Source organism: Brienomyrus brachyistius, chromosome 7 (genome assembly GCF_023856365.1).
Source record: "Brienomyrus brachyistius isolate T26 chromosome 7, BBRACH_0.4, whole genome shotgun sequence".
NCBI lineage: Eukaryota > Metazoa > Chordata > Actinopteri > Osteoglossiformes > Mormyridae > Brienomyrus > Brienomyrus brachyistius.
Window position 1 is genome coordinate 5,237,921 of NC_064539.1, and position 27,898 is coordinate 5,265,818.

The 27,898-nt window shown below is 50.4% G+C and overlaps 2 protein-coding genes across 8 annotated transcripts in view; both read left to right on the plus strand.

Annotated features, from left to right (window-relative positions):
* Positions 1-27,898, plus strand: part of LOC125746730 (bromodomain-containing protein 3-like) — a 195,347-nt gene that overhangs the window by 102,997 nt on the left and 64,452 nt on the right. The window lies entirely within an intron of this gene.
* rxraa (retinoid X receptor, alpha a) overlaps positions 1-27,898 on the plus strand; it is a 77,144-nt gene that overhangs the window by 15,210 nt on the left and 34,036 nt on the right. For 4 of the 7 annotated variants that reach the window (XM_049021094.1, XM_049021096.1, XM_049021095.1 and 1 more), the window contains exons 3-4: positions 11,572-11,685; positions 13,489-13,614. In XM_049021094.1, coding sequence (XP_048877051.1) covers positions 11,572-11,685; positions 13,489-13,614 — 240 coding nt within the window. The remainder of the gene's footprint in view (positions 1-11,571; positions 11,686-13,488; positions 13,615-27,898) is intronic. The other 3 variants (XM_049021099.1, XM_049021098.1, XM_049021100.1) reach the window with 1 other exon arrangement.

The following is a 27,898-nucleotide window of genomic DNA, read 5'->3' on the forward strand; positions in this document are numbered from 1 at the left end:
TTAAGACATTTAAACCGGAAATAATCCCTAAAACGGAGATACCCACTAACCGTAGACAAAACAAACAGCATTTACCAGGTAACTGGACAGATGTGACTGGGACTGAAAGAGCCAATTCTGTGGAGTTAATCAGAGGACGTCACACGAAATTAAAGGGAAGAAAACCAGAGTGAACAGAACAGAAATCCAATTAATACGGCTGCTTCCAATTAAGCAGTTTTCTTACTGTTTACGTGAGGGGCAGACGCTCACAGACAGCTATCGAAGGCCACCGACGCAAAACCTCCCCGCTGACCCCTTTCGTTTGCTTAAAAGGAACTTGTGCGTGTCCAGACCTTTACGGACCTCGCTTTTTTCGTCCGAATCATCAATTCTGCCGACCATGCTGAAGCAGACGGAAACCTTCCCATTTAGCAGGAACGCAGAAAACTCACACGTAAATTGCTTAAAAGGCAGAAAAGGGGATTTTATGTTCTTTTAATCTGGCAGAGTCTTCATTCCAAATAAGAACAGCCATCATAACTCCAGGCTTGTTTTTATGAATATTTCACTCTCTGGCTGTTTTTCTCTCTTTACTAGCCTGATATAATGTTAAGTTTCAAGCATTTAAATCATCGTGGCAAGATTTGTTTGACCTTTTTTCTTCCAGTGTACGTCACATCATCACTGAGCTGTTGCTGACCTGAACAGAATAAGGAAATAAAAATATTGGGGGTGTATAAATGTGGAGTTGGCCTGGATGGATTATTCTGTGTGGCGTCTGACGCTGTCATTGAGCTACCTGTAGAGCATGTTAACAGATTCGTTATCTGTAATGAAGGAATTACTTTTGTTGACTCGGGTGAGGTTTCCCCAGTCCTGGAGTCCCGTTTTAAGCGTGACAAAGAGTGGCACCCCCTGTCCTGTAAAATCGGGCCATCGTCCACGGCTTATACCCTCCTCTGTTTCCCAGCCAGGGGTGGGCAGGGGCCAGGGGTGCACGGGGTCCCCAGCAGAATCTGGACTAGGCAGAGAGTGAGGTGAAGAGAGCTGGACAGGCTATTTTGGGGGACAGAAGGTTAGTATTCGTAGGCGGGGGGGCTAAAAATGTTGGGCCCCATAAAAGCATATTACACTTTATATTGGGCCAACCCAGACCAATCCAATTATGTTCCAGACATTTTAGGGGAATTGTCCAAACTTTGCCCTCCTTTGGGGCTCAGTAGGTTTGTCTGGAAGGTTAGTACAGTATCTTAAGTTAGTACAGTACAGTATCTTAAGAATACCACTGACAAGAGATTACCAAGCCTGACCGAAGAACATCCAACCATCCATCCATTTTCCAAACCGCTTATCCTTCTGGATTGCGGGGGGTCCGGAGACTATCCCGGAAGCTATGGGCACGAGGCAGGGAACAACCCAGGACGGGGGGCCAGCCCATCACAGTGACTGAAGAACACCCAATAAAATATCATTATAAGTAGTCACTATATAAAAAGTTATTTTTCACATTTTTTATCATATCAGTGTGGTGATTCTGATAAGCTTTTTAATGAAATGGGGGTCATTTTGGCCTGCTTGGGATAAATCTGTTTTTTGATGTGATACCTCACAATCAGTGCTCGATTACTCCTTTACTTTGTTAGAACCAGCGCTGAGGCAGTAATTGATCCACGTGACTCATTAATGGAGGCGTCCTTAGCTGTACACGGGACACCAAAGACTTTCATGCCCCTACCCATGGAGATGAAGCCGTTCACAGGTGGCTTGTAGTCTAATCGCACAAATTGAATTTCTTTATCAGCTGTTGGAGCCTCGAAGCCCACATGGATCCAGAGAGTGATTTTCGTTGCCACGGGGACGCGGTGTCGTACCACGGTGCGAGCAGAACTCATGTCCCACACCTCCATCCATTTTTACACTTCAACCTTGTTACCACAGTCTCTCGCGTTCACCTTCTCCCGCCCAAGGGCCACTGTGCATAATTCCCGGGCCCAGGACAAAATTACTTCATCCAAACCCCCATGACATGCAACCTCTCCCAAGTGGGGCCTCTCTTGGGCCCCCCTGTTGTCCCCCCAAGACGGTAAGTCTGCCTCCCTTCTACCTTGAATTCATCGTCTTGTCTTCTGAAAGGAACCACCTTATAGTATTGCTCTTAAGAAAAGGGAAAAGGACCCTCATGCATGCTGTTGTCTCCCAAACACCCCCCTCACACACACACACACACACACACACACACACACATCTCAGCACAGTCGGTGCCATCCCCCGTCTCATACCTGCACGCCAAGTTCTCTCGCACAATGGAGGCCAGTTTGGCCGCAGGCGCCAGCACAGCGAGAGATGGACTAATTACACGCCGGGCCGTCTCCAGCTGCGAGCATGCGGTGGACTAGCACGTCAGACAGGGATGGACCCTAAAGGGATGCAGAGATTCAAAGACAACTTACATTCTCCCGCAGGGGCCACATTGCACACATAGCTCTTTGAAATCCTGCGCTCACATTACCAGAAATCCCATTTTGTAACCGGCGCACCAGTAAAACGGTCATGTTTGTTTCAGTATGCCGGTCTCTGGCTCCCAACTCGGGCTAGCAATATGGGAGAGTTTGTTCTGCCGTCTCGGCATTGGAGATTAGCTTTACATCTCCAGCTGAAGCTCACCGCAGAGATTACACTGCAGGAAACACTGCAAGAAGCACTGCAAGGAATCACGCCAGCCTTTTTCTTTGCCCTCCTGGTGGATGTATGTAGCTGGAAACAGAAGGCTGGAAGGTTGCAGTGTTTTTATCCAGGGTGTTTTCTCACAAGTGCAGTTTCCTGACAAGGCGGCAAGTGCGCTGAGGACTAGGGGGGGTGCTTTGGGGGGGGGTGCTTTGTTTAAACCACAGAATTACTTGAACTGCGATGGAACGCTTGCTGATTGAAGGGCCTGGCGTTATTGAAACTGTTATTGCCCAAGTAACAGTCAGTTTCATAATGAGAGTCGAAATCCCTGACAGTAAAACCTGAAGGGAGGTTGAATGATGGCAGGGCTGGTATCAGACAGCGAGCTGGCATACCGGTACTGATGCTCGTGTGTCATCTCTGGAGTGATTTACGGTTAAGATTTACAGGGGCGCGTGTGTCTGGGCCCGGATCCGGAACCCACAGAACGTGCTAAAGTTATGCAAAAGTTTTTTGCCTGAGAATTAAATTCATGAAAGCAGGCGGAGATTCCTGCACGCTACGCCATGCCCCCTCCCACCACACCCTTACCCATTTCCTGTGGTCTGTGGTAGCATATTCAAAGAGATGGGATGCCCCCCCCCCCTATGGAAAATTAAAGACTGGTAAAGTGAAAAAGGAGAGTCACACGACCGGAGTGGAGGCACACTCAGTGAGCCCGTCTGGGAATTCTTTCGGCTGGTTCCTGCCTGGCCCCGTGTCTCACGCTGCATATTAATAACACAGTAATACAACATTTATTTGAATAAATGAAAGATGGTGTACAGCACAGGCTTGAATATTTAGTCCAGCCCCCCCCCCCCCCCCCCCGCCCATTGGGTAATTGTTGCAGCTCCCAGCAAAGGGCACACGGGCGCGTGGAGAGCAGAGGTCTCGCGTGGTCAGGCCTGTGAGGAAGACCGTAAATAGCTATCTGACCTTCATCCTCCTCAGCGAATGTGCCCTTGTATGTTCGGTCAGTAAAAGTGCACCCCCCACCCCCCCCCCCCCCCCCATGCTCAAAATGGGCTCACTGGTGACCCACGCGCAGCGGGCCGTCCTGTTACGCAGGGCGGACCTTAACGTATTATTATTTTTTTTTGCTGCTTTTCTCTAGATGAGCGAACAGTGGCCCTTGCTGTCAGCAGATACAGTTTTGGCGATGCACTCTCTCTCTCTCTCTCTCTCTCTCTTACTCGCTCACTGGTCTGTTTCGTTTCCTTGTGAGACAGATGGTGTCAGATCTGATATAGGGGAGAAAGAGCACGTGCTACCCCATCTCGCTCGCGAGTACGCCTCTCGTTATTCGCTCGCGTGCGCTGAGTTCACTGCACGTTGAGTGGAATACTGTGTCGGGTTCCAGCTAGAGACGGAATCCAGATGCTCTAGCAATAATAATAATAATATAAAATAATAATAATAATACTCATCATCACCACAAATATTGAATTATATTGAGTTATTTTGAAATATCAGACATACAATATAAATCATGCAGACGGTTAAGTGAAATCTGTTTTAAAGTCACGGCCAGTGGGTCATATTCAGAACGATTCCCCCGGGGGGGGAGGGGGGGGTGTTACGTAACATTCCATGCATGTGGCGCATTAGGTCATTATCGTGGAACAAACGGGTGTTTAAAAATGGCTTTCGTTGTAGCCGCGGCCTTTTGCTAAAGCCCCGCAACCTCTTTAAATAACGTAATGCTTGCTCTGTGTAATTGGGCCTGGCTTTAAACAGATTACATCCGCCGCGTGAGATTCAGGCCTGCTGGGAGGGCGCGGGCTTTGAGGACACGCGCCATGTGACCTGCCTGGGGGGGGGGGGGGCGTCGATTTATCGCTCTACGATGTGGTCTCACACCGCACTGCGTCCAGGCCGATGTGTCACGGCACACCATTACCCTCCTAGTATCTCATGGGTATGAAACACTATATATATATATATATATATATATATATATATATACACACACTACATATCACATACACCACAGACGACCATAGAGATTGTTATCAGTAGATCACTGTGTTTATAACAATAATTATTTATTTTTTATGATTTATTTTATTAGAAATAAAATTCAGTTCAGCCAGTTTTGAGGTGGGGGTGCAGTAAGGTGGAGTTGCCTTCTCGTTTGATCACAGGGGCACATGCAGAACCAGTTTCACTGACAAATCTGTGTGGACTTTAGTGCACCAGGGACAGTCTTCTGCTGATGTATTCTGGGAATTCGGAGGAAGTCTCATTCTGACTGGTAGCTTTTTCAGAATGCAATCGGTTGAGATATTACTTGGCACCCCCACCGCACCACTGGCAAGACAATGTTGGTGCCCCACCCCCCAACGGCGAAAATGTTTACGCCGTTGTTTTTCAAAATGTGCACAATCATTTCCTGAAGTGCTTCCTTTCCTGTTTCCAGGCGAGAGAGAGAGAGAGAGAGATTTTCTAGCTCAAAAGAGTGACTTTGTGTGCCATGCTTCAAGGCAGAGATGGCTCAGAGTGAGAGTCAGTTGCAGTGGAACAAGAGAGCACAGATTGCTGATTGAGCAGAACTCTCAGGATCTCACAGGATGTCTTTGTGCTGATGGTCCTTGAAGAGAGAACGTTCTTTCCAAAAAGGTCCCGTCGTTCAGAGCTTCCTTTAAAGAGGAAGAGTCTGCAGAACCTTCTTCCTTTTTCCTACTTCTGTGTATCTTCACCATGGTTTTAATAGATCTACACCAAGATTGAAGAAATGTTGAAGTTGAGACTCTGGCACTGCCTAAGGAAGAACTATACAAAGTTTGCTAAGTATTTCACGGTTGGATGCTTACGCATGTGCAGAGCAAAATGAGGAAAAATCGCACGGATTGGCCAGCTAGAAAGCAGTGCGGCACATAAACGAAAGCTCGACAGGGAGCTCAGATTAGGGAGAGCTGTACTTAAACATGCACTTGTGACCTCTGACCTCCGTGCTGGTCCGCCAGAGAATTCTCTGCATTGTTCATGGCCTGCAAGAGCTTGAACATGACCTTGTGACGCCATAGAAACCCCCCCCCAGGGTGAAACCCTCTCTTCAGCTGAGTGCTCACATGGCACAGAGGAGGCATACTGGCCTCTGTACACACCAAAACATGTGGGGGGGCTTTTATGGGTGGGTCCATGATCCTCAATGGACGTCTGAAGGTGAATGAAGAAGTCCACGCTGGAGGTCCCCGATGTCCTGCCACCTGAAGGCCTGGCTCCAGTCTGCTACTAGGGCGACATTTATGAGTCCTGTGATCTATAGCCCACCGCCCACTGAACTCTGACCTTGGAAACCATTGCCGTAGCAACAGTACACAAACGGGAGAGCCTGAGTTTGCGAGGGCCACCATATGGCCGCTCCCAGGTCCGCTGTGGGTCTTGTAAAGCTTGACTTTCAAAGGGGTAGATGATATTGGAGCCAGTAAAAGTGACCTGGGAGGTACTCTCTGGCTCCGCCCACTTCTTAGGACGATTTTTCATTAGCACTTTAGCTTTCATGAGTAAGCTCTTGGGTCACTGACGTCCCCAGAGAAGCTGTGGCATCTGGAGATTGGATGTTGGAGTGATGTTTGACCCCACTGGAGCCCGTCTATGTTGTTAATAAGAATTAGCACTGGGCAGGAAAAACTAAATTAAACAAAATTAAAAGATCTAATATGGTTTTACCAAACAAGCATCTGTATCAGGCCAAGAGGTGCACAGGACTCAGACAGCCAATCAGAGAGCTAGAAGAATCATTAAACTTCCTCTCGCCACCAGTCCAGACGTGACCAGGTGGACTTGCATGCGCACGTTTCCCACCGTCGCTGCCTTTCCTGCGGCTATTGCTGGGAGACGGAACAGAAACTGGTTCCCCTTTTCTCAGAGATAAAGATCTGCTTCGCGCCAGAACTGGTTAACAGGTCTGTACAGAATGGCAGTATTTCGGACTGATTCTTTGTGTAGTCATGGGGCTGATGTTCTAAGGAGTGGGGAGAGGGGTGTCCCATTGATCATGCTTGGCCACGTCTTTCGTCTATGAAAAAAACAAAGACAGGAAGAAGTTGAAGTTGCAGGAATGATTGTCCACGTGATTCTGCCGTTCCTCAGATGACCGTTTGAAGAGTTAGGGCCCCCCAGGTTCCGCTACGCTTTCGGTTCACAGCCCTGCAGCGGGGGGAGGGGGGGGGTTTCCTACCATGTGTCTCGTGCTGCTTGGCTTCCCAAGCCCCCCGTATTAGATGAGTGGCAGGATAAATAGGGTAGTCTGTGGCTCTGTGGGTTCAGAAGCTGTGTCTGTGTTTGGATGGTCATCAGTTCAAGTCCCCCGGTTGGATGGGTGATTTGGATGGGTCTCTGAGCTGGGTATTGGATCCTTGCATCCCCCCCAATTAGTAGACCTTTGAATTAAAAGTTTTAAGTTGTGTCCTCCCCAGTATCCAACTCAGTCCTTCGTTATTGGTTGGACTGTGGAGTTGTAATGGAGGAGGAGGGGGGGCGGGAACCAAAGGGACATTTGGCCCCAAGCCCTTAATTGCAAAATTGACCCCCCCCCCCAGCGAGCACATTGTACAGAGTGCTGTTTTTGATAACAGACGGTAATGCAGGTTTTGCAACAATCTACAGAGAACCCCCCCCCCCCCCCCCCCACCGTCACTCTTACTCTCTGATCCCCTCCCCCTGCCCCTGACCACGGCCCTTAACTCTCAGTCGCTCCAGGGATTGTCTGACGCTGCCTTCTCAAAAAATAAACAAGGCTTTGGATAAAAGTATTGGATAAATGAGATCGAGACATAGACTGTTGATTGGATGAGTGGTTGGATTCTCCGTAAGAATGGCGTGATCAGTTTCAGCTCTTGGGTTCATTGTAGATATAACAATAAATATGGTTTCGGAAACTTTTACAGTGAATTTTAATTCTGTCGTTTCCTGTCAATTCACGAGAATAATCATTTAAATGGTCACCCAGTTTCCGTACCTTATGATTTTAGCGTAAAGCTTCCGTGGTCCAACCTCACTACCCCCCCTCCCGGTGGGGAAAGCCCCCCCCCACCCGCTCCGCCAACACAGTGACTCACCTTGACCCACATAATTTCCACACTGGGTCTTCATTCTCCCTGCCACTATCCAAGCTGCATTTTTTCCAGTGAATCTCTGCACATAGGAAATTAATATTAAAATTATATACATATATGCATGCGCACAGTCGAAATTAGGCAGGAAGTTTGCCAGCCCTATTCTGAACACCTCGTAGCATCTGCGCTATAGTCATTTGGGTCCAGAGATACAGACTCGTCCTTGGTGTGACAACTTCTGCGATGCTGTGGTTTGTATGTCGCATTTTTAATCGTTTCTGCTTTGTCTGCGACTTCGGCGTATGCATTTTCTTGATTCGGCGACGCTCTGGCTCGGCATGCTGCTCTTCACTGGTTCCCCTGGATTGCAATCTTCCGGCCTGGTGCCGGAACTGGCCGGACCGGTTACCCTTTGAGTCCAGCTGGGTGGAAGAGGACGTGATCTATGCGCAATTTGCATGCCTACATCTGAGCATGTTAGGGATAGGCTGCGCATAGGATCCGATGCTTATCCTGTAGAGCTTTGTATCTCAACCCAGTCTTCGGAGATCCTCGGCCAGTCCACGTTTTCGCTCCCTCCCTGCTCCCAGCCAATCAAGAACACAGAATACCTGGTACGGGTGTTGGGAGCTGGGAGGGAGCAAAAATGTGGACTGTCCAGGGGTCCCCGAAGACTGGGTTCAGAAACACAGTGTGTCTGGGGACTATGATAAGTGTAGTTCATGTGTGGGGGTCGTGTTTGTGTATGGTGGAGCTCCAAATAATGGCTCTGAGTCAAATAAAGGAAAACAGTTCAGGGTGCAGAGCTTGCGTCATGGTGTTTCGAGGTGCCGTGCCTTGGCATCGGTGATTTTGGATGGAGCTTGTAAAAGAACGCCAGGTCCGGAGTCAGCCGAGCCAAACCCCATCAAAACAATAACCCCCCCTCATATAAGTGACACCTGGGTGAATGTTACCGTGGAGACAGCTTATCATGTCATATCACTGGCAGACACATGAGCTAGCCATGCGCTCTCCATCATCGTCAGCCCTGGGGGGCAAGTCAGCCAGGGATTTACGTTTGGAATGGAGGGGGGGCAAGTTATCCAGGGATTCAGACCTGGGGTGCAGGGGCGGGGGGGCGGTGAGTTAGCCTGGGATTTAGGCCCAAATGTGCCCATGTTCGGACTAATGGCCGCATCAGTATATCTTGCTACTGATGCTTTTTCCCCCCACTGCTCCCCCCCCCAAATCAGCCACTCAGACACTCAGCTCCTTCTTTCAGGAAAGGAAAGCCAGCAGAAAAGCATCGTTTACAATATAGGGGTCTCCGTCTGTGGGCGTAATCGGCGGCTTGCGTTTCCAAGGTCCTCCTGCCCCCGCCGATGGGGAGAGCCACTCACGCGGTCCTCCAGCCCCCGCCGATGGGGAGAGCCACTCACGCGGTCCTCCTGCCCCCGCCGATGGGGAGAGCCACTCGCGTGGTCCTCCTGCGCCCGCCGATGGGGAGAGCCACTCACGTGGTCCTCCTGCGCCCGCCGATGGGGAGAGCCACTCACACGGTCCTCCTGCCCCCGCCGATGGGGAGAGCCACTCGCGTGCTCCTCCTGCCCCCGCCGATGGGGAGAGCCACTCGCGTGCTCCTCCTGCCCCCGCCGATGGGGAGAGCCACTCGCGTGGTCCTCCTGCCCCCGCCGATGGGGAGAGCCACTCACACGGTCCTCCTGCCCCCGCCGATGGGGAGAGCCACTCGCGTGCTCCTCCTGCCCCCGCCGATGGGGAGAGCCACTCGCGTGCTCCTCCTGCCCCCGCCGATGGGGAGAGCCACTCGCGCGGTCCTCCTGCCCCCGCCGATGGGGAGAGCCACTCGCGTGGTCCTCCTGCCCCCGCCGATGGGGAGAGCCACTCACGCGGTCCTCCTGCCCCCGCCGATGGGGAGAGCCACTCGCGTGGTCCTCCTGCCCCCGCCGATGGGGAGAGCCACTCACGCGGTCCTCCAGCCCCCGCCGATGGGGAGAGCCACTCACGCGGTCCTCCTGCCCCCGCCGATGGGGAGAGCCACTCGCGTGGTCCTCCTGCGCCCGCCGATGGGGAGAGCCACTCACGTGGTCCTCCTGCGCCCGCCGATGGGGAGAGCCACTCACACGGTCCTCCTGCCCCCCGCCGATGGGGAGAGCCACTCGCGTGCTCCTCCTGCCCCCGCCGATGGGGAGAGCCACTCGCGTGCTCCTCCTGCCCCCGCCGATGGGGAGAGCCACTCGCGTGGTCCTCCTGCCCCCGCCGATGGGGAGAGCCACTCACACGGTCCTCCTGCCCCCGCCGATGGGGAGAGCCACTCGCGTGCTCCTCCTGCCCCCGCCGATGGGGAGAGCCACTCGCGTGGTCCTCCTGCCCCCGCCGATGGGGAGAGCCACTCACGCGGTCCTCCTGCCCCCGCCGATGGGGAGAGCCACTCGCGTGGTCCTCCTGCGCCCGCCGATGGGGAGAGCCACTCGCGCGGTCCTCCTGCGCCCGCCGATGGGGAGAGCCACTCACGCGGTCCTCCTGCCCCCGCCGATGGGGAGAGCCACTCGCGTGGTCCTCCTGCCCCCGCCGATGGGGAGAGCCACTCACGCGGTCCTCCTGCCCCCGCCGATGGGGAGAGCCACTCGCGTGCTCCTCCTGCGCCCGCCGATGGGGAGAGCCACTCGCGCGGTCCTCCTGCGCCCGCCGATGGGGAGAGCCACTCACGCGGTCCTCCTGCCCCCGCCGATGGGGAGAGCCACTTACGCGGTCCTCCTGCCCCCGCCGATGGGGAGAGCCACTCGCGTGGTCCTCCTGCCCCCGCCGATGGGGAGAGCCACTCGCGCGGTCCTCCTGCCCCCGCCGATGGGGAGAGCCACTCGCGCGGTCCTCCTGCCCCCGCCGATGGGGAGAGCCACTCGCGCGGTCCTCCTGCGCCCGCCTCTCTGTGTCTGTGTTGTGCCGGAATCCCCCGCTGCTGTTTTTTAAGATTTTAATCAAAGCTTCGAGGAATATGCCTGACAGCATCCACCCCACCCCCCCTTGCCAGAGTTTTTCACAGTCCCAGAGCCTGCTTTAAATGTCACCCGCTGAGCCCATGCAGAGTGACAGGGTTTTACCCGGAGGAAGCTGTGGGTGTTTTACTTAGGGTGGGGGGTATGGGGTATTTTTTTTGAAGCATCCCTGCTTCAGTGTGGAGGGTGGGCAAAGCCTGCCCTCTGTCTGCCATTCGCGGTGCATAGGTGTCGAGGACAGTGGGGTTGAGGGTGGGGGCAAGAAAACGAGGCATGGGAAAAGAGTCTGGTGAGAGGCCTGGGGGGGGGGGCTGTCGTGTGAGGGTTAAAGTTCAATTGGGTCTGGCAGAAAACCGTTTCTGTCAGCATTGAGTTGAAGGTGATGCCTGTGGGTGGCGGGTGGGGGGGGGGGTGACCTGTTGTGTCAGATAATGGCCTCCCTGACCATTTGCCCCCCTTTGCCCCACAGAGCCTGCTTGCTTGGCGTTCAGCCTGCTCTCCCAGGCTGCCTCTCCTAAGCCCTGAACAGGGGCGTCCCCTACTGGCAATGGCGGGGGGGTGGCAATAAATTTGAGAAATGAGACAGGATGGGGGTCGAGGCTTGAGAGTGTGATGAATGCTCCTGTTCTTTACCTAAAAAGTGACACTTCTCATTTTCTAATCCAGGCAGACCTCTCGCTCTCCCTCCCTCTCTCTCTCCCTCTCGCTCTCCCTCCCTCTCTCTCTCCCTCTCTCTCTCCCTCTCTCTCTCCCTCTCTCTCTCCCTCTCTCTCTCCCTCTCCTCCCATCTCTCATCTCTGACCTGCTCTCGTCTCCCCCAACAGGGTTTCTGAAGCCCCAGTGCTCACTGGCGACACCCTCCCAGTGCGGACGGCCGGGGGATGCCTGTTCATGCTTCAGCGGCATGTGCCCGCTACACCAGCGCCGCATATCCACAGGTACTACACCCCACCTCCCCCCCACGACGCCTCTCACACACCCTCACCTACCCAGGCCAACCCAGTGACCATCACCTTCGCTCCTCAGCCTGCTCGATCATTCTAAATATCACGCGGCGCTAGGTGGCGTACTTGCTTAGCAACAGCCCTGCCTTATCGCTACAGGGTCTGAAGGCGGAGTCTGGTTGCTATGGAGACGTGGCACATTCACGTGTCATGACCCGACAACCATGTGAGCTATTATTACTGTAAGAGAAACAAAAAATTTTCTTCTTCATTTTGTGTTCTTATAACAAAGAAATCTTGACAAAAAACATCCTAAATTTGGTTAAAATATTAAAAATTTCTGGGACCATGGCTGTACAGTCCAGATCTTCAGAAGCTCCATATGACCCCAGATTGTCAAAATATCATCTTCGAGCTGATCAGTCAGTCTGCTGAATAGAAAAGGCGAACTGTAGTCGAAACCCTCCCCAGTCAGATCCCAGCTGTCAAGCTCCCGATGAAGGTGCTTAACCAGTAATGGCCAGTCTGAATAAACTGGTAAAAGTGTGAAAAGCAGCTATGAATGGAAGCTAAGCAGGGAAGGTAATAACTGATGATTGATTGCAGGACAGATGTTGGCTGGTCTCAGTGCCTGGTTGGTCTCTGTACTGGACCATTTCACTGGTGACACTTACAGATGTTCAGTGATTTTTCGTTGTAATTGATAGCCTCGAGTCAGCAGTGAAACTGGGGAGTGTCACACTGGCAGTGCCACAGCTCTGCACTTGAGTTTTGTTCATTGGGGGGGGTCACCAAGGCCAGTTTTGCTACGTCTGCGACCTTTGGCCGACCCATAGTGCCTGAGATTGGTACCAGTGAGATGCGGTCATCTGGTCAACTGGCCTTTCTACCTCTCATTCACGGCTGTTTCACATTGTCTGGCTGCGCTTTGTGTGTCTAAAAACTCCGGTAATACGGATGGCCTAGATATCAGCAGTGATTTCGACCCCTGATGTACTCTGTGTGTTTCTTGGCCTGCAGAATATTTGTCTTGATAGAGCTTTGATGTGTCGCGTGTGTTTCTAGAATGATATATTCTGATGTGTGAGTATTTCACTAGCTGTCTTACAGAGAATCTCTTTGTCATGACCAATGGGGGATCACATTTCCCTCAGCAGTGAGTTATTTTTGAATTATTCATTTCATTAGTATTATTCTACTTTTGGCAATCCACAACTAAACAAATTAACCAAAAGTTATTATTCTTATTATTATTATTATTATTATTATTATTGTTATTCTTCTTCTTCTTCTTCTTCTTCTTCTTCTTCTTATTATTATTATTATTATTATTATTATTATTAATGAAAATGCTCCAGGGGGCGGCATGGTGGTGCAGTGGTTAGCACTGTTGCCTCACACCTCTGGGACCCAGGTTCGAGTCTCCGCCTGGGTCACATGTGTGTGGAGTTTCCTCCGGGTACTCTGGTTTCCCCCCACAGTCCAAAAACATGCTGAGGCTAATTGGAGTTGCTAAATTGCCCGTAGGAGTGCATGTGTGAGTGAATGGTGTGTGAGTGTGCCCTGCGATGGGCTGGCCCCCCATCCTGGGTTGTTCTCTGCCTCGTGCCCATTGCTTCCGGGATAGGCTCCGGACCCCCCGCGACCCAGTAGGATAAGCAGTTTGGAAAATGGATGGATGGATGGAAAATGCTCCAAAATCACCTCGGCTGGGTTTTGCAAAAGCTTTGGTTCAAGAAAAAAAATCCTGTTCAAAAAATTCTGTCATTATAACTAAAGCTGTGTTGCTATCACCAGAAACACGACCGCATACCTACGGCGGACCGCGTGACGTCTTTTCCGCTGATTGGAGGAGGGCTTACCCACGTGTCGAGGCCCTTGCTTGGTGCCCACCCACCTGCGCCGGTGCCCTCCGAGACAAAGGTGAACAGGCACTCCCCCTTTCACAGCCCATAACGGCTCACAAGCGGAGCATTAAAATAAACGTGTAAAATGCTCTTCTGCAGTTTAAATGCAGGGTGTTATGATTAACTGGGGCATGTGGAAATACTGTGGTTTTGCTACTGGGTGCACCGTGGGTTCGAGGAGCCGGGACCCTTTAAGTTTACAGGCGGATGTTACAGCCTCTTCTCTAATTAAGCATCGTGTAGCTGTAAATGGGCCCCACCACACTTACTGTGAGGTACTGCATCGTGGGCACCCTCCTCCAGGAGGTTGGGAACCGCTCTAATGATACATGGTGGATTAAGAAGCTGGAGCGTCGTGGAGGACAAAAGTTGAGGACTCTGTGAAAGCAGATTTTTCTCCAGCCTCCCTCATGCGAACTGGGGCCGTTTTACTGTTGTGGCCGAGGTTGACTTTAGTTGGAGTTTTTTTTTTTTTTTTGACATCGCTTGCACTCACCAAAAAAATAAGTATTGGTTCCAGAAAGAACCACAAGAAGCGAAATATCCATGCATTGAAAACCATCTCAAAAAAGGCAACCGTTTGTTTAAGGTTTTTTTCTTTTTTAGTCAAAAAAGAACAAGTTTTGGATAGGGCCCCGTACAGGAGAGTGAAAAACAAGTTTTTAAGGTGGGGGGGGGGGGGGGAGGGCACACAATGCAGGCCTTGTGCTGTGATTCCGTCTCTCGGAGTAGAGAGTAACGGAGGAATGGAAAAGATTATCCGCTGGAATGTCTGGGGTGCTCTCAAATGGAGCGGTCCAGTCCGGCAGCCAATGAGTGAGCGCCGAGGAGCGCCGGGCTAATTTTTTCCTCATGAACGCAGCCGCTTGTCCCGTAAGCGGCTTCGGCTGCCAGCGTTGAGCTCCCACATGGTACACATCCTTTTTTTTTTGTTCAACCCCTAAAAATGACGGACTCCCCTTTAAAGAAACACCATTGCATGGAATGGTTTAAAAAGCCTGTTTTTTTTTTGCATCCCTCATTTCATTTTAAGTGGGCCGGAATGTATATGCAGATAAAATGTGGGGGGTTTCAGGAAAAATGGAGGAAGACCCCTCCTGCCCCCTCAGTGTCCCCTTTGAGGACAGGTCCAGATTTTGTGCAGGTACAGTGTTTAATTAGGCGGCTGATTCGTCACTCTGTGTTTTGTCGCCACAGTTTTTTCCCCCTCGATGTTATTCCATCGTTTAATTAGCCTTAATTACCTTTAAAGGCCCTACTGCTCCGTTGCTCGTTACGGGGGGCTTAATTGCGGTGATTGTTTCCAAAACTCTAAATTGTCACGCTGCTTAATTGTTTTGCCGGCTAATTAAAGAGCTGATTTACCGACGGGAACCATTTAGAAGAAATAACAGTTGCATCTTTCTCTCCCCCAAAGCGGAGATGAAAGGCACTATAGCGAGGTTTGCTGCCTGGCCCCTACATGGAGTCACTAAAAACCCAAAGCATACAGCCCTGAGTGGCAGACATGTTTCTGGGGCGACCTCCCACGCCACGTGTGGGGTCAGTGTGGACTTTCAGAACCTGTGCCACAGCTCCAGCCCGGAAAAGGGCCGTTGAACGGACCGCGAGTTCAGCCCAGCTGTAGTCCGTCTCCCTGCCGGGGCATTTAAACAGACCAGCTCACAGTCCTTCATTTTTGAAGGTGCAGCTTTAATGTTCACATACATTTACTTTTTTTGGTAACGCTTTTCATTAACTGCACCTTCATAATGCCTTTATAATGCATTGATAGAACATTCATAAGCAGCATACACCTTAACATTAATAACAAACATCATATAACAAAAATGATCATTGTATGCTTATATAATTTGTGTTACTAATGTATATTAAAGCTGTTAAAGGCATGTTAGGATATTAAGGCATGCGCCCATGCTGCTGATGAATGCACTATGAATGCACTATGAATGCATTATGAAGGTGTCATTAATGCAAAATGTTACCCTTTTTTTATATAGCAGATGTTTTTTTTCCGCCAGTGGACCACTTCACTGACACCAGGGATTGGAACCTGCAGCCTTTTTGATCAAAGGTCCATTGTTCTAACCAGCTGAGCTGCACACCACCACCCTGAACATGACTGAAGAAATGCTGAGCAACGTGATGATCCAGACAAAAAAGATAGGCGATCAAAAAATCCTCTGTATCTCATGTTGTTCTGTTTGTTTTATTGTTAAAAAAACGAATGTCGGCTGCAGGCAGATGTGCTTGTGAACTGTCTGCCAGGGCACCTTTGCTGGCCCCAGAAGTGAGAGAAAGATGTTATTCTGACCATGATTTGCGAATACCAGCAATCTGAATTATAATGGGGGGGGGCGGGGGCTCAGACAGGGACTCGAAACTAAATGATGTCATGCCACAACGTTGCCTAGAACAAGGAGAAAGGCATTTTAATCTGTGCTGTTCCGCCACAGATTCTGGACACTGTCTTTTGTGATTTGGGATGTAAAAAAAAATACCAAACGGCTACACCTCCCCCTACCCCCCCCCCCCTCCCAACTGCTCCCAACGGCCCCCGTCATATGCATTTCTTCTGCTTTATTTTGTTGGAGGTCCACAGGAAATGAGGGGCAGCTCGGCCTCTCCGAGCCGTGCTGTAAATTCCCATCAATCGACTTCGACGAGCTCGTCAAACAGTGACGGGACTTTTCTTTTTTAAAGAAATTGCAGTTTCTTTTAAAATTAAAGACGGATTCTGTGGCTTTTTCACTGTTGCCGTGTGCCGAGGGGCCAGACTCCTGCGGAAGTGATCGGCATCCTACCTGACTAGGGAGGGCGAAGGTTAGAATATATCACATGGTACAGCCTCCGCCCTCCCCTCCCCCACACCCCCCGATCACGACCCCTGGCTGTAGGGGAACTGTCGGGACTGTTAAGAATGCAGGTTTTGAAGTGTGGGAGTATGGGAGGTGGTCGCCGGGGTATTATGGGATGGCTGTTCCCCGTACAGTATGTCATGTGGTCGTTGACTGGGAGGGTCACAGTATCCTGAGGACCCGTCTCCTTCCCTTCCTACCTCTCACCCCGGGGGTCTGTTCCATGGCACTGGGGGGTGCTTTTACCTGAGGAGAGCAGGAACCGGACGGACAGCAGAGCGTGATCCGAATGGGAATCGGCCTGGGATGAGCGCACTCTCGTTCCCCGCGTCACTCGCTGAGCGGAGAGGAAAGATTCCCTAAGAACAGCTCGCAAACCTCTTGTTTTCTGAGCTGTGCTTCATGTTTAATTATTAACCTGCTCCTGTTTTGGTCTGTAATATTTTTATTAGGAGGCCTGAACAATTGTTTTGTATGTCGTGTCAGTTTTTAATACTTACATATGTAATATACACATATTTCAACATATTCTATGTACACGCGTATTGCATTTTTATTACATCCATGCATCAGTCATGCAGCTGCTATACGTATGAGCAGAAACATAGCAGTTTGTGTTGGCAGCTGCACCTCCACTGAATTGATTATAAGCTCTTCTAGCTGAATGGATTTTTTAAAAGCATATCTGTATTATCATATCTGTATTATCCCGACATCGAAAGTAAGACCGAGAGCATCTCCTCTGTATATTCCGTATAAATGCAGCATAGGGTTTCTGCTGTGCTTGTTAAGTAACTCAGGAAAAGGACGATAAATCTCTCTCGGGATGCTTCAAACGACCCATCTGGACTCGGCAACAACAAAAGATCAACAAAGTGGGAAGTTTGGTGAAGGCCTTTCCAGAAAGGAAGGGGCTGAGTTTGTGCGGTTCGTTTATTGATTTGTTTGTTTTTTTTTCCGCGTTCCCAGATTTCTTACGTGCTGGAGAACCGCCGCGACTTATTTGTCTGTTACCAGAGAACATTTTCGCTTAATCTCAGTGTGACAGCACCGGACCGGCGTGCCCAATCTGGACGTATGGTACAGCTGGAGCCGCTCATATGTGCGGGACCGGCGCCAGCCCGCCAAGGACAACAGAATGTTCTCGGTTGCGATTCTCCCCTTTCCTGCAAATGAGCCATTCGACAGAAAGCTTCTCAGAACAGCCCAGCCCGCCAAAATACCCTCCAAACCCCCCTCTCCCCATCCCACCCCCCCTCCAGCCCGCTTCTCTGCTCCCAGGGTTCTGGGATGGGGGGCGATTTCGGCCCAGACCAGGCATGGCTCCTGGGGTCCAGGCTTGCTTTGGATCAGAAAGACAGAGGGCTGCCAATCTGCTCAGTCAGCTTGACTGCATCTCCTTCATCCGTCAGCTCTGTTGTCAGGCGTTAAAAATTTAACAACCCTCTTGTACGAATGAAAAAATAATAACTTTCTGTGGCGTTGTCGGTTTTTTTTGTGTGTTTGTTTATGTTTTATTTTTTTCACCAGTCACATAGACAACCGAAACACTCCAAACTGAAAAGCCGTAATGTTTGTCGCCTGGCAGTCGGTCGACTTCCTGCCATCTGCGTCAAGGCCCTGCTCCCCCCATCTGCCTCTTCGACCGGCACGCACGTTTGTGATGGGAGCGTACACGCCACTCCCAGTCCCTTCAAAGTCACACGGTCACGGCTCAAGAGCCGGACGGGTCGTCCCGGGCCCCAGAATTGCCCAGAAACACGAAGGGCGAAAGGAGACAGGGATTGGACCGTTCCTGCCGCATCCCAATGGGGGGAGAGCAGGGCCGGGGGGCGAGGGGAGTCGTGGGCACTTTGACGCTAAAGCGATCGGACATGCCTGGCATTATAGTTGAGGAGCATCGACGGGGGGGGGGGGGGGTGTTTCAGGGAGGGGAGGGCCGCTGCAGGGAGTCTGATCCGAATGTCACAGAAGCCGATCTTATGGAGCGGCGGGTCCGAGCTTGAAGATATGGCAGCCCCGCCCCTCTCGGTCTGTCCACTTCGGGGAGCACAACCTTTTCCAGGCCTACTTCCTGATGCTGGGGGGCTGGGGGGGTGGCAGGCTGTCACAGTGACAGTCGCTGAAATAGGCGGGAGTGTTGGGAGGTGGGGGTCTTGAACCGTGACCTTGAGGTGTTGCAAATGGATGAAATCGCTTGTGACGCCCATTGATGCATGCTGGGATACATGCCCGGACTGGTGACAGCGGAGAGTGTTGCTGAGGATCATGGGAAGGACTCTTCAACTGGGGACCTGTTTGGGGAAAATTGATCTGGGTGCTGAGGAGGAGGGCATCAGAACCGCTGTGCCCATGTCCCGGTACACCCGGCACATCCCCAATGGAGCCATGGCAGAACCCCAGCCTTTAGCGGTGAGTGTCGGGGCTGTCACAAACCCCCCAAGTCCGGGACCGACACGGACACAGGCTAATTAACCACCGTGGCCGCTTAATGAGGCAGACGAGTGAGAGAATCGAGCGGAACCGTCGGCGCTGTGAGCAGAGGCAGGAAGGGAAGCATGGTGGGGTTTCCGGGGGCTGTGGCAGTACAGGGAGGGTGCCAGGCTGCCGAGAAAGGAAACAGAGGAGGTCTTTATTCCCACATCTGTCACCGGCTCGCGTTTCGGATGTGAAATCTCGGTGCCCCTTTCTGGAGGCTGATGTCCAGCTTGGCACCCGAGCATCTTGCTGATCCCTGATCAGTGTGGCAGTGCCAGAGTCAGCGCTCTCCTCACCGGATCCCCCAGCCCACCGGTCAGGAATGGGTTAACTCTGTGGGGTCAGCTTGTCCCCGTGAGTGTGGACGCAATGCTCAGGGTCACCTAGCGCCCCTCGTTGGCTCATGTACAGATATATGTTTAATCAGCGGGTGAAGTAGGTCACTCGGCTCATTTGGCCGGAAGGAGGTTCTCCTCGTTCCTGCTTTTGTCATATTCAGCTCCGCAGCTGCTCTGCACTGAGCCGTAACCAGAGCCCGACACGTCCACCAGCGTTTGACACCTCCGGCCATCTGCCATGGCGGATCGCAGTGTTCGCACACGGGGCCGACGACTGTACTGCGCTGTGGGAGGGAGGGGGGTATTGCTGAGCTGTCATGCACTTGATTGGGGGGGGGGTACATTTTCTTGATATAATCTTGCCCCCCCCCTCCCAGGGTCCCCTGGTACTTTTTGCCAAGAGGGGGGGGGTGTCCCCAGTAGATTTTGCTGAAATAAGGTTTTCAACCCAATAGATTTTGCCCAGCACAGGAGGGCCCCAGTGTTACATTTTGGGATCCTTATAAAGTGCTGGACTCCCAGAATCTGAAAGAATTTCCATGACCTCCCAACACCCTGTGCATTTTCTTTGTCCTCTATACTGAAGGGATGGGTGTTTTTATGCCCCCCCCTCCCCCCCCAAAAAAAAAAAAAAAAAAAAACACTGGTCATGATGGGATTTTTTAGCTATTTGGGGTGAATCTGTGCTGTAGAATGGCCCTTCGCTTGTGTCTGCTTGGCAGGTGTCCGCTTCCTGACCCGGCCGGTCACACATGGGTTATCCCATTCAGTTTTCCTTCGTAACAGGAGACCGGAGAATCCTTGCGAGGAGCGCCGGGCCGCATAAAGACCCCTGATCGCGCTGGCGGTTCTGTTTCCAAACGCAGTCGGATGACATTCGGCATGCTGGTCTCCGGTTTGCTTCACATGCTGGTGTTCAGTTACCTGTGAACCTGTGATGACTTAGGGTCATTAAATCTAATTGTTTTCACGCGGGTGTGTAATTGCCCAGAAGAGTGGCTTGGTCGCTTAATTCCCACGTTCCGTCATATGGCTGTGATCAGGTAACATTTCATGTGGTGGATCATTCTTGGAAGACACTATAGCGAGGCTGTTTCAAGTTATCTTGACTCATCTTATGGACAATAACATCACCAGAGATGCTGAAAGGCAGCATAAATATTCAGCTTTTCACAGATCAAAACATTTTTTAGGACATTTGAGGACAGCCGATTCAAATCCAAAGTCGTAGTTATAGGAATTCGGGCCCGTAGCTTGAGATCTAACTGTGCTTAAGTGTCACGCCTGTGGGCCGTGCCAACCTGCCACTGCGGGCCAGTGAGGGCGGGGCTGTCAATCAATTAAGTAACGATTATCCTCACCTGGGGGTGGCCTGTTAGAATCCTGCACCCCCATTCCCCCATTGCAGAGTCTTGAGCGGATCTCTGCCAAGAGAAAGCCGCTTAGCACTCTGGGTCAATGGTCCTTGGTGGTAGAAGTGGTCCCTGTACCTGGAAACCTTCCAGCTCTTGTTTTTCTACATAGCAAACCCAGGGAATAAACCTGACCCTTGTCCTGACTGTTTTTTCCTCCCTATTCCAGAGTCTGGGCTCAGTGCCCACGGAACGCAGGCTATAACTGTGAAGGCCTTGCGTCCAATAGTCAGGCTGTGTTTTTAGGCAAACAGATACATGTTTTTTGGTAAATTAGTCACAGTGCGCACCCTGTGCTGAAGCAATGTAAGTGTAAAATTGTGCTCAGTGGTAATGCTGTAAGGACCCCAGGTCTGCCCCGCTTGCCTGCCTGCCTTGTTTCTGTAATGAAGCAGATTGGTATTTGAGTTGTGGCCCTGCATGAATGAGTCCGCCAAGAGATGTCAGGCAAAAATGGGGGGGTGGTGGTGGGGTGTTAAAAACAAATCAGCTTATTAGCCCAATGTGGGAAACTGAAAATTACTCCTTGACCCCTAGGTGAGAGTAGCTCGGGGGTAATCCCCAAAAAACAGTGCCGTACAAAAGAGGGGCTTAGCGAAACCAAAAGACGTGGAGCCACAAAACTGGTCCGGGATCAGTGCAGCCCCCAGCCTGTTACAGGACCCTCTTTCCGATAAGTGCCTACTTCTCCCATAGAACTCCTTAAAGCGGTGTCTCTCAACCAACAGACGCCCACCTTTTTTTGCTCCCTCCCAGCCTGGGGGGAGTGAAAACGTGGACTGTCTTGGGGTCCCTGAGGACTGGGTTGAGAAACACTGTCTTAAAGGACCTACTCAAGCAGCTCAATGACATTGAGAAATCTCAATTCCTAAGTGGATTAAAATGAATAAGAGGGATTAGACGTGTATCACAGAGTAGAGCCTCCATTATCCCTTTAGACCTTGAATTAAGAGTGAACTGCTATGCTTCTGTCTTGAAATAGCAGCCCCTCCCCTTTTTAACATGGACCTCCAAATGGCGAAGGTCTTAAATCAAGGCCATTAAAAGTTATAGACCTTAGGGGTTGGGGGTGACGGGTTTGGGGAACAGTGTTTCCATTCAGTAAAGCCTGGCTCATGCTATATATATGTTTAGATACGTAGTGTCAGCTCTGAACTCAACATCCGAGAGCCCCCCGTAACGAACACGTGCCGTAGGGTTTCACTGCATTCTTTGCATACCGCCAGTCACCATCTGAAACTCTCACAGGTTGTTTGAGAGATCGCGCCATCCTTGTTTGATGTGGTTGTAGTTTATCCCCAGACTCACTCTAGGGCGCCTTTTAAATTGAGCTGGTTTCAATCCCCACTATGCCATTTTGCCACTGCAGCATGTTGCCGAAAATCACGTCCATAAATCGCGCCCCCCCCCCCCCCCAATGGCGATGGGTGTCCGGTGTTTGGAACCGGTTGCGTTTTGCCTTAACAAAGTGTTTTGCGATCTTTGAAATTGCTTTTTTAAAACAACAGTACCTTTTCCCGTCTGGAAGCCCTGTCCTCAGAGCAACATTCCACAGGAAGCTGGGGACGGCGAACTTCCTGTTTGTGTCAAGAAAAGTGAGATTTAAATTGGGAAGGGGAAGGATTTTCCCCTTTGACCGTTGACCCAACCTTCATTTTCCAGTGTAGTCCAGGTGCAGACCAGGAGAAAAAAGACGTTTTTTCTACTTCCTCCAAAAAAAAGACTCAATCTGTCAGATTTGTCTGTAATCACTTTTCCCACATATATTTCCTGTCTTTTTTTGCTTCTCGTAAGTTTTGTAGCCATCATTTTTATTTCCACAAAGAAGCATGAAGATTGCTGAATAAGCTGAAGGGGTTTTTGTGACGGCTTGATGGCTTAACTTGATATGCAGAGTCAAAATTTTCTGCAACAGCTTCGCGATTCAGGTATTTGACGCTTAACCTTTGTTGCACAGTTACTGTTTACTAAGGAGCTGACACAGGTTGGGGGTGGGGGGCGAATTCAGGCTTCAGATGCTGTCATGCAGATGAAATGACTGCACACCAGTTTGAAACACATTAACCTTTGCTCCCAGCAGTTTGTGTTTATGTAGCGCACTGTGCAGCTCATGAGTTGAATGGCCAATAAGCTTTGTGATAATAGGAGAGAAGGGATAGACCATGATGAATCGCCCTGATGTTATTCGATTTCTTAGGCATTTCAAGGAGAGGAGAGATGGCACAGTGAGGCTCTCGGTCATGAATCAAGCCGCCCCTGCAGGGGGCAGGAAGGTCCTCATTCTCTGACCTGTTGCTTCCCTTTGACCCCAGCCATGCATCACTCATTTGGTGGAGAACATCAGCACGATACCGTAGCTGCGGTCCTAGTTTTCCCAGTAAGGATTCTGGTGGAGGCTTGTTCTGTCGTTTCTATTTATGTGGTTTTTATGGGTCCGTAATCCAGAGCTAGGAAAAGAATCCAAGGGAACTGGTAGACGTCTCCTACAGCCCACCAAAATGCTGCAGTAACTTGATTCCCTCGAGAGCCGCGTTTGCAGGTGTCAAAACACACTAATTGCTCGAATAACAGTTGCGATTTTGTAGTTTGCATTTTTTTCCCTCCGCTCATTATCCTGCTTAAAATGCTGCAGGCTCTCGAGGGTGCAGAATGACTCATTAGCACCTGGGTCAACATGTCACGTTAATTCCGTCCTCAGCCCAAGGCAGCAGTCTCTACAAGACCTGCGGGTTCCTTAGCTGGCACTGCGTAATTTCTTCTTCACCCGTGCAAATTGCCGAAGCCATCACCCTGTGTACCGGCTTTGCTTCAGCCCTATCCGTCGTTGCTGGCATTGCATTCTTTGAGGAGGTGGTCAGCATCCTGGTTTCATCTCGACTTCTGCAGAAGGTCTGAGGCCATCTAGACTTAGCCCCTGACCCTCTGGGCTAGCAGTCGATGCATAACCTGCAGGAATCTCTTCTCGAACCTCAACCATTCCCATGAGGCACTTTGTTTGGGTGAGGGTGGGGCTGGGGCAGGTGCCTTTCTGCATCTCCTATGCATGCTTGCATTTAATCCCATCAATGCAACAGCAGGACAAGGCCGTCCCTGCCGCAACATGCATGGGCACTTCTGGGATTGTTGGCCGTTAGTGACACTAGGGGGGTGGAGAAGAGATTCCAACATTTCTGAAGAGGAGACGGAGATACATCCTGCTCATCCCCCTGCCAGGATCCATGCCAATATCTGTCACACGCTGCCTAGAAGGTCTTTTTTTTTGCGGCTGTGTTGGAAAAACTGCAGCCCCCAGAATTGAGTTTGCACGTTGCGGTTCTCTGCGGTTCCTGGGAGATGGCACAGCATTCCAGTTGCCTGTGGACACAAACCCTGCCATTACAGCCGATACAAAAATAGATCGGCCTCCTGTTTTTGAAAGGCTTTACTGGAATTCGGAGTTTGCCTGCTTTTTTGTGTTTTATGAATCAGACTTGCACGACCTTAATTGCGGTTATGGGTGATTAAACTCTGGATGCCCTGACAAAATACCCCAGCAGCTGATTTACTCCAGATCAGACCCAGTCCTCTCCATTCTGGCCATAATTGAGTCTTTTGTGTGCCCCTTTGACATGAAGCTGTGTAGCAAACGCCATGGAGTGTTTTGCTTGGTATCTATTCAAAATATTTGGGACAACAACGTCAGGAGAATTTATCAATCCAGACCGGTCTGGCTGAATGTATGTATGTGTGGGAAATAGTAGTCTGTGCGGTGTGTGTGTGTGTGTGTGTGTGTGTGTGTGGGGGGGGGCGCCAGCAGTCTTCAGGCTAATTGGTGTGTTAATCTTGTTCAGTGTGGGTGGGAAGCCGCTCTTATCCTGACTCTTATCATGCAGGTTCCAGTGACTGACCGAGAGGGGATTCCGTTCTGGACACTGTGTGATGCGAATCCCACAGCCACAAGCCTGTTGAGCTCCCTATAACCCTTGGCTATTAGGTCAAGGGCAAGTGGAGTTCAATGTTGGGGGTGGGCGTTGAGGGGGCAGTGACTGCTGATCTTTGCTAGCTAGCCATTAGCGATGTCTTTGCCCAGTCAATGTTTTTGACTTTACTGAAGCCTCATTTCACTGTAGAAGGTGAGGTTCTAGTTTGTTCTAGATCGCTGTGGCTCTTACATAGACGTAGAATATGACAACATACAAACCCATTAGGTGCCATGCTACCTGAGGCCAGCAGCGTCTGACCTACGCCAGAGGACTCATCATGACAGCCGTAATTCTGCTGGTTCATGGAACGTTCCAGAACGCTGTGGTGTTGATGTTTACGCACCTCGGATGATCTGTAAGGAAGGTTTCAGGAGGTTAGTTTGGAGTCTCAGAGGAAAGAGCGATGCCTCAGTAGCCTTAAGTAAGACACAGTGTTGATTATTCATTATTTTCTGTAGAAGCTGCTTTTGACGATTTCGTTGCACTTCGGTCTCGTTCCACCTGCTGGCTCACCCTAGCTTTTGTACTTTGATGAAGGGGGGAGCAAATAGAGAGCAACCTCGTGGGTCTGTGAGGGGCCGCAGAGGAAAAGCTTTATTGGGGGCGGGCCTTCTCCTTTTGTGAAATTTATATTTGCTGGGCAGGAACAAGGCAAAAAACAAAAGGCTCTTACTGTGAGAAAGGGAGATAAAGGCACATTTGTGGTGGAGAGGTTCAGCTGTGCGACTAACAGTACCGGGATGGGCACCGAGAACGGGGGGGGGGGGGGGGGGGGTCGCTGGACTGGATTAGCAGGAACGACCCCAATCACATGACTTTCCCTCCTGAGATTCCCCCCCTCCCCCTTCTCACAGGGTCATTTTAGTTCGGATAATCCTTCCAGCAGGAAGTTCAGCCTTCACAGGGCACTTCTCGGACCTGAGCGCATCACAGTACCGCAGACATATGGTGTGACAGCGTCAACATCACTTTTTGGCAAAGTCACATGGTGTCACATCTTGCACATGGTGCTGTCCAGGTTTTCAGTGATACTTTCCCCAGCAAATGCTTAAGATGAGTCCATTTTGCATTCATGGGCCTGTTAGTTAAATAACAATAATTCATCAGTGCTGATGACATCAAAAAGTTTTTGATCGACTTTGACTTTGACGTATTTTTTCAGGGTCAAATTACACATTGGAGTATTATTATGCATATATTTATTTGTATTTTTAAATGTCTGAGCCATTTCAAACCACTTTCTGCGACTTTTATGTGTTGTACTGTTCACTGCTGTTTCATCTACCTATTGGCTGTCAGTCTTGTACATTTCATTACATATAACTTCCTTACTGTTAGTCTGGAATCAATGTTGACGTTGGCCAACTAAATGTCTCTTGAGTTTACCACAAAAAACCCCATTAGGGCTGTGTAAGGTGCTGTATTTATCTGAAGTCAGTTTAGTGAGCGGAAAATGATTGAAATTAGCAGTCGTCGCGTCTGTTGTTATGGTGATGCCGTCAGAACGTCTGTTTGAAGTATGCAACCTCGGTAGACCCACATCCGCAGGCCGACCCAATGAAAGGAGCACCTCAGTGCTCACATGTGCACACTTGATTTATGGGCTTATCCCTCTGAGCCAGTAAAAGCACCTGTTACTCAGGAATCGCTCCAATGTGCCAATCATAACAGTCCTTTCACTGGCAGCAGTGCCTGTGCTGACCATTGGTGAATTGTCCATGGGCATTCTTATTTCATAAAAGGTAGCATGGTGGCGCAGTTGGTGCCTTTGTGCCGTGGAGGGTTTTTGGATTCTAGGTCACAAGCCAGGTCCATGTCTGTGGCACCTGTGCTCTCAGATTAGACACGCCTAACTCAGGCTATTCCTGTAAATTTGGGTCATATGAACGGTCGGTGAGTTTGCCTATGTGTCCCACGATGGCCTGACCGCACTGGATGTGCGAATAGACCCCGGACTGTGACGATTCCAGGTTCTGAATATGAATGGATGGGAAACGCAAGGAGGTGGATTACGCTCCCAGGAGAACATGGATGAATGTTAATTTGCCCAGTTGCATAAGATGTATGAGCACAGCTGCAGGGTGCGGCGAGTCCTGGGCAGGCGGGTGGGTTTCCTTCATCAGTGCGGAGCGTCCGCTGCGGTTTGTGGAGGAATCACATGCTCCTACGATACCCTGGGGGACGCTTCCCACCACATACACGCTGTGAGGGTCTCTGTGTGAAAGGAGAAGCCCCCTCCCACCTTTCTTCTATCGCAGAATGGTTGGAGAGTGTGGCTTAGTGGATTAGGTGTCTGCGGCCAGAAGGTCACTGGTTCAAATCTCATCCTTGACAGAATACTCACATCTGCATTGAGCCTTGGAATAAGGTCCTTAATCACCCAAAATGCTCTGGGCAGAAGTGGAAAGTTCAGGACCGGAAAGTAAAAATCCAGATCGTGATTTTTTTTCAACCAACCAGTTGAGTATATAGAGTCAGAGTCACTGAGCACTTAACTGGTTGGTTGAAACAAAACCTTGGACTGGATTTTTACTTTCTGGACCAGAAATTTCCACCTCTGGCTCTGGGGTTGCCAGATAAATTGCTGACACTACACTTGGATTGCAAGCTACACTCTCAACTTTACATGCGCGTGTCTCAAAAGAGAGAAGATGGAACACAAGAATAAGCACTGTTAATTACCACAACGTGTGCAAATGACAAATAAAGTATAATTTCAAAAGCAGGGTGAAAGGTCTTCTACAGTAGCCATAATTCTGTATGTACTTCTGTCCCACCCATAGAGGCAAGTCCTCCTTTAATGCTGCCCCCTGTCTCCTGTAAACGCAGCCCCCCCATCTCCCTTCGGCGATCACATGACCAAGGACGGTTGCTCCAGACTGTGTCTCAAGATGATTCGGATCTATTTTCACCATTTCACGTGATCACTCCCTGCTTACTGAACGCCGTCCCCTGTAATCTGCAAAGCACCTACCTCCAGCACAGTCATTGTGCAATAGTCACAGAGTCATTGACATCAGAATTACATTCTTCAACTTTCTTAACTTAACTGGCCACTTTCTTTCCTCATAAAACCTACTGATACACAGACAAAAAGAACCTTGTAAAAGGTTATTAGTCAATGAAACAATGGTGAAGAAGGTCTTGCTTAACCTCATCATTTAACTCTAGAATGAGTTTGGTTTCTCTCAGGGACTGTCACTGTAGCCTCACACCTCCAGGGTCGCTGGTTCAAATCCCTCCCCTGTCTCT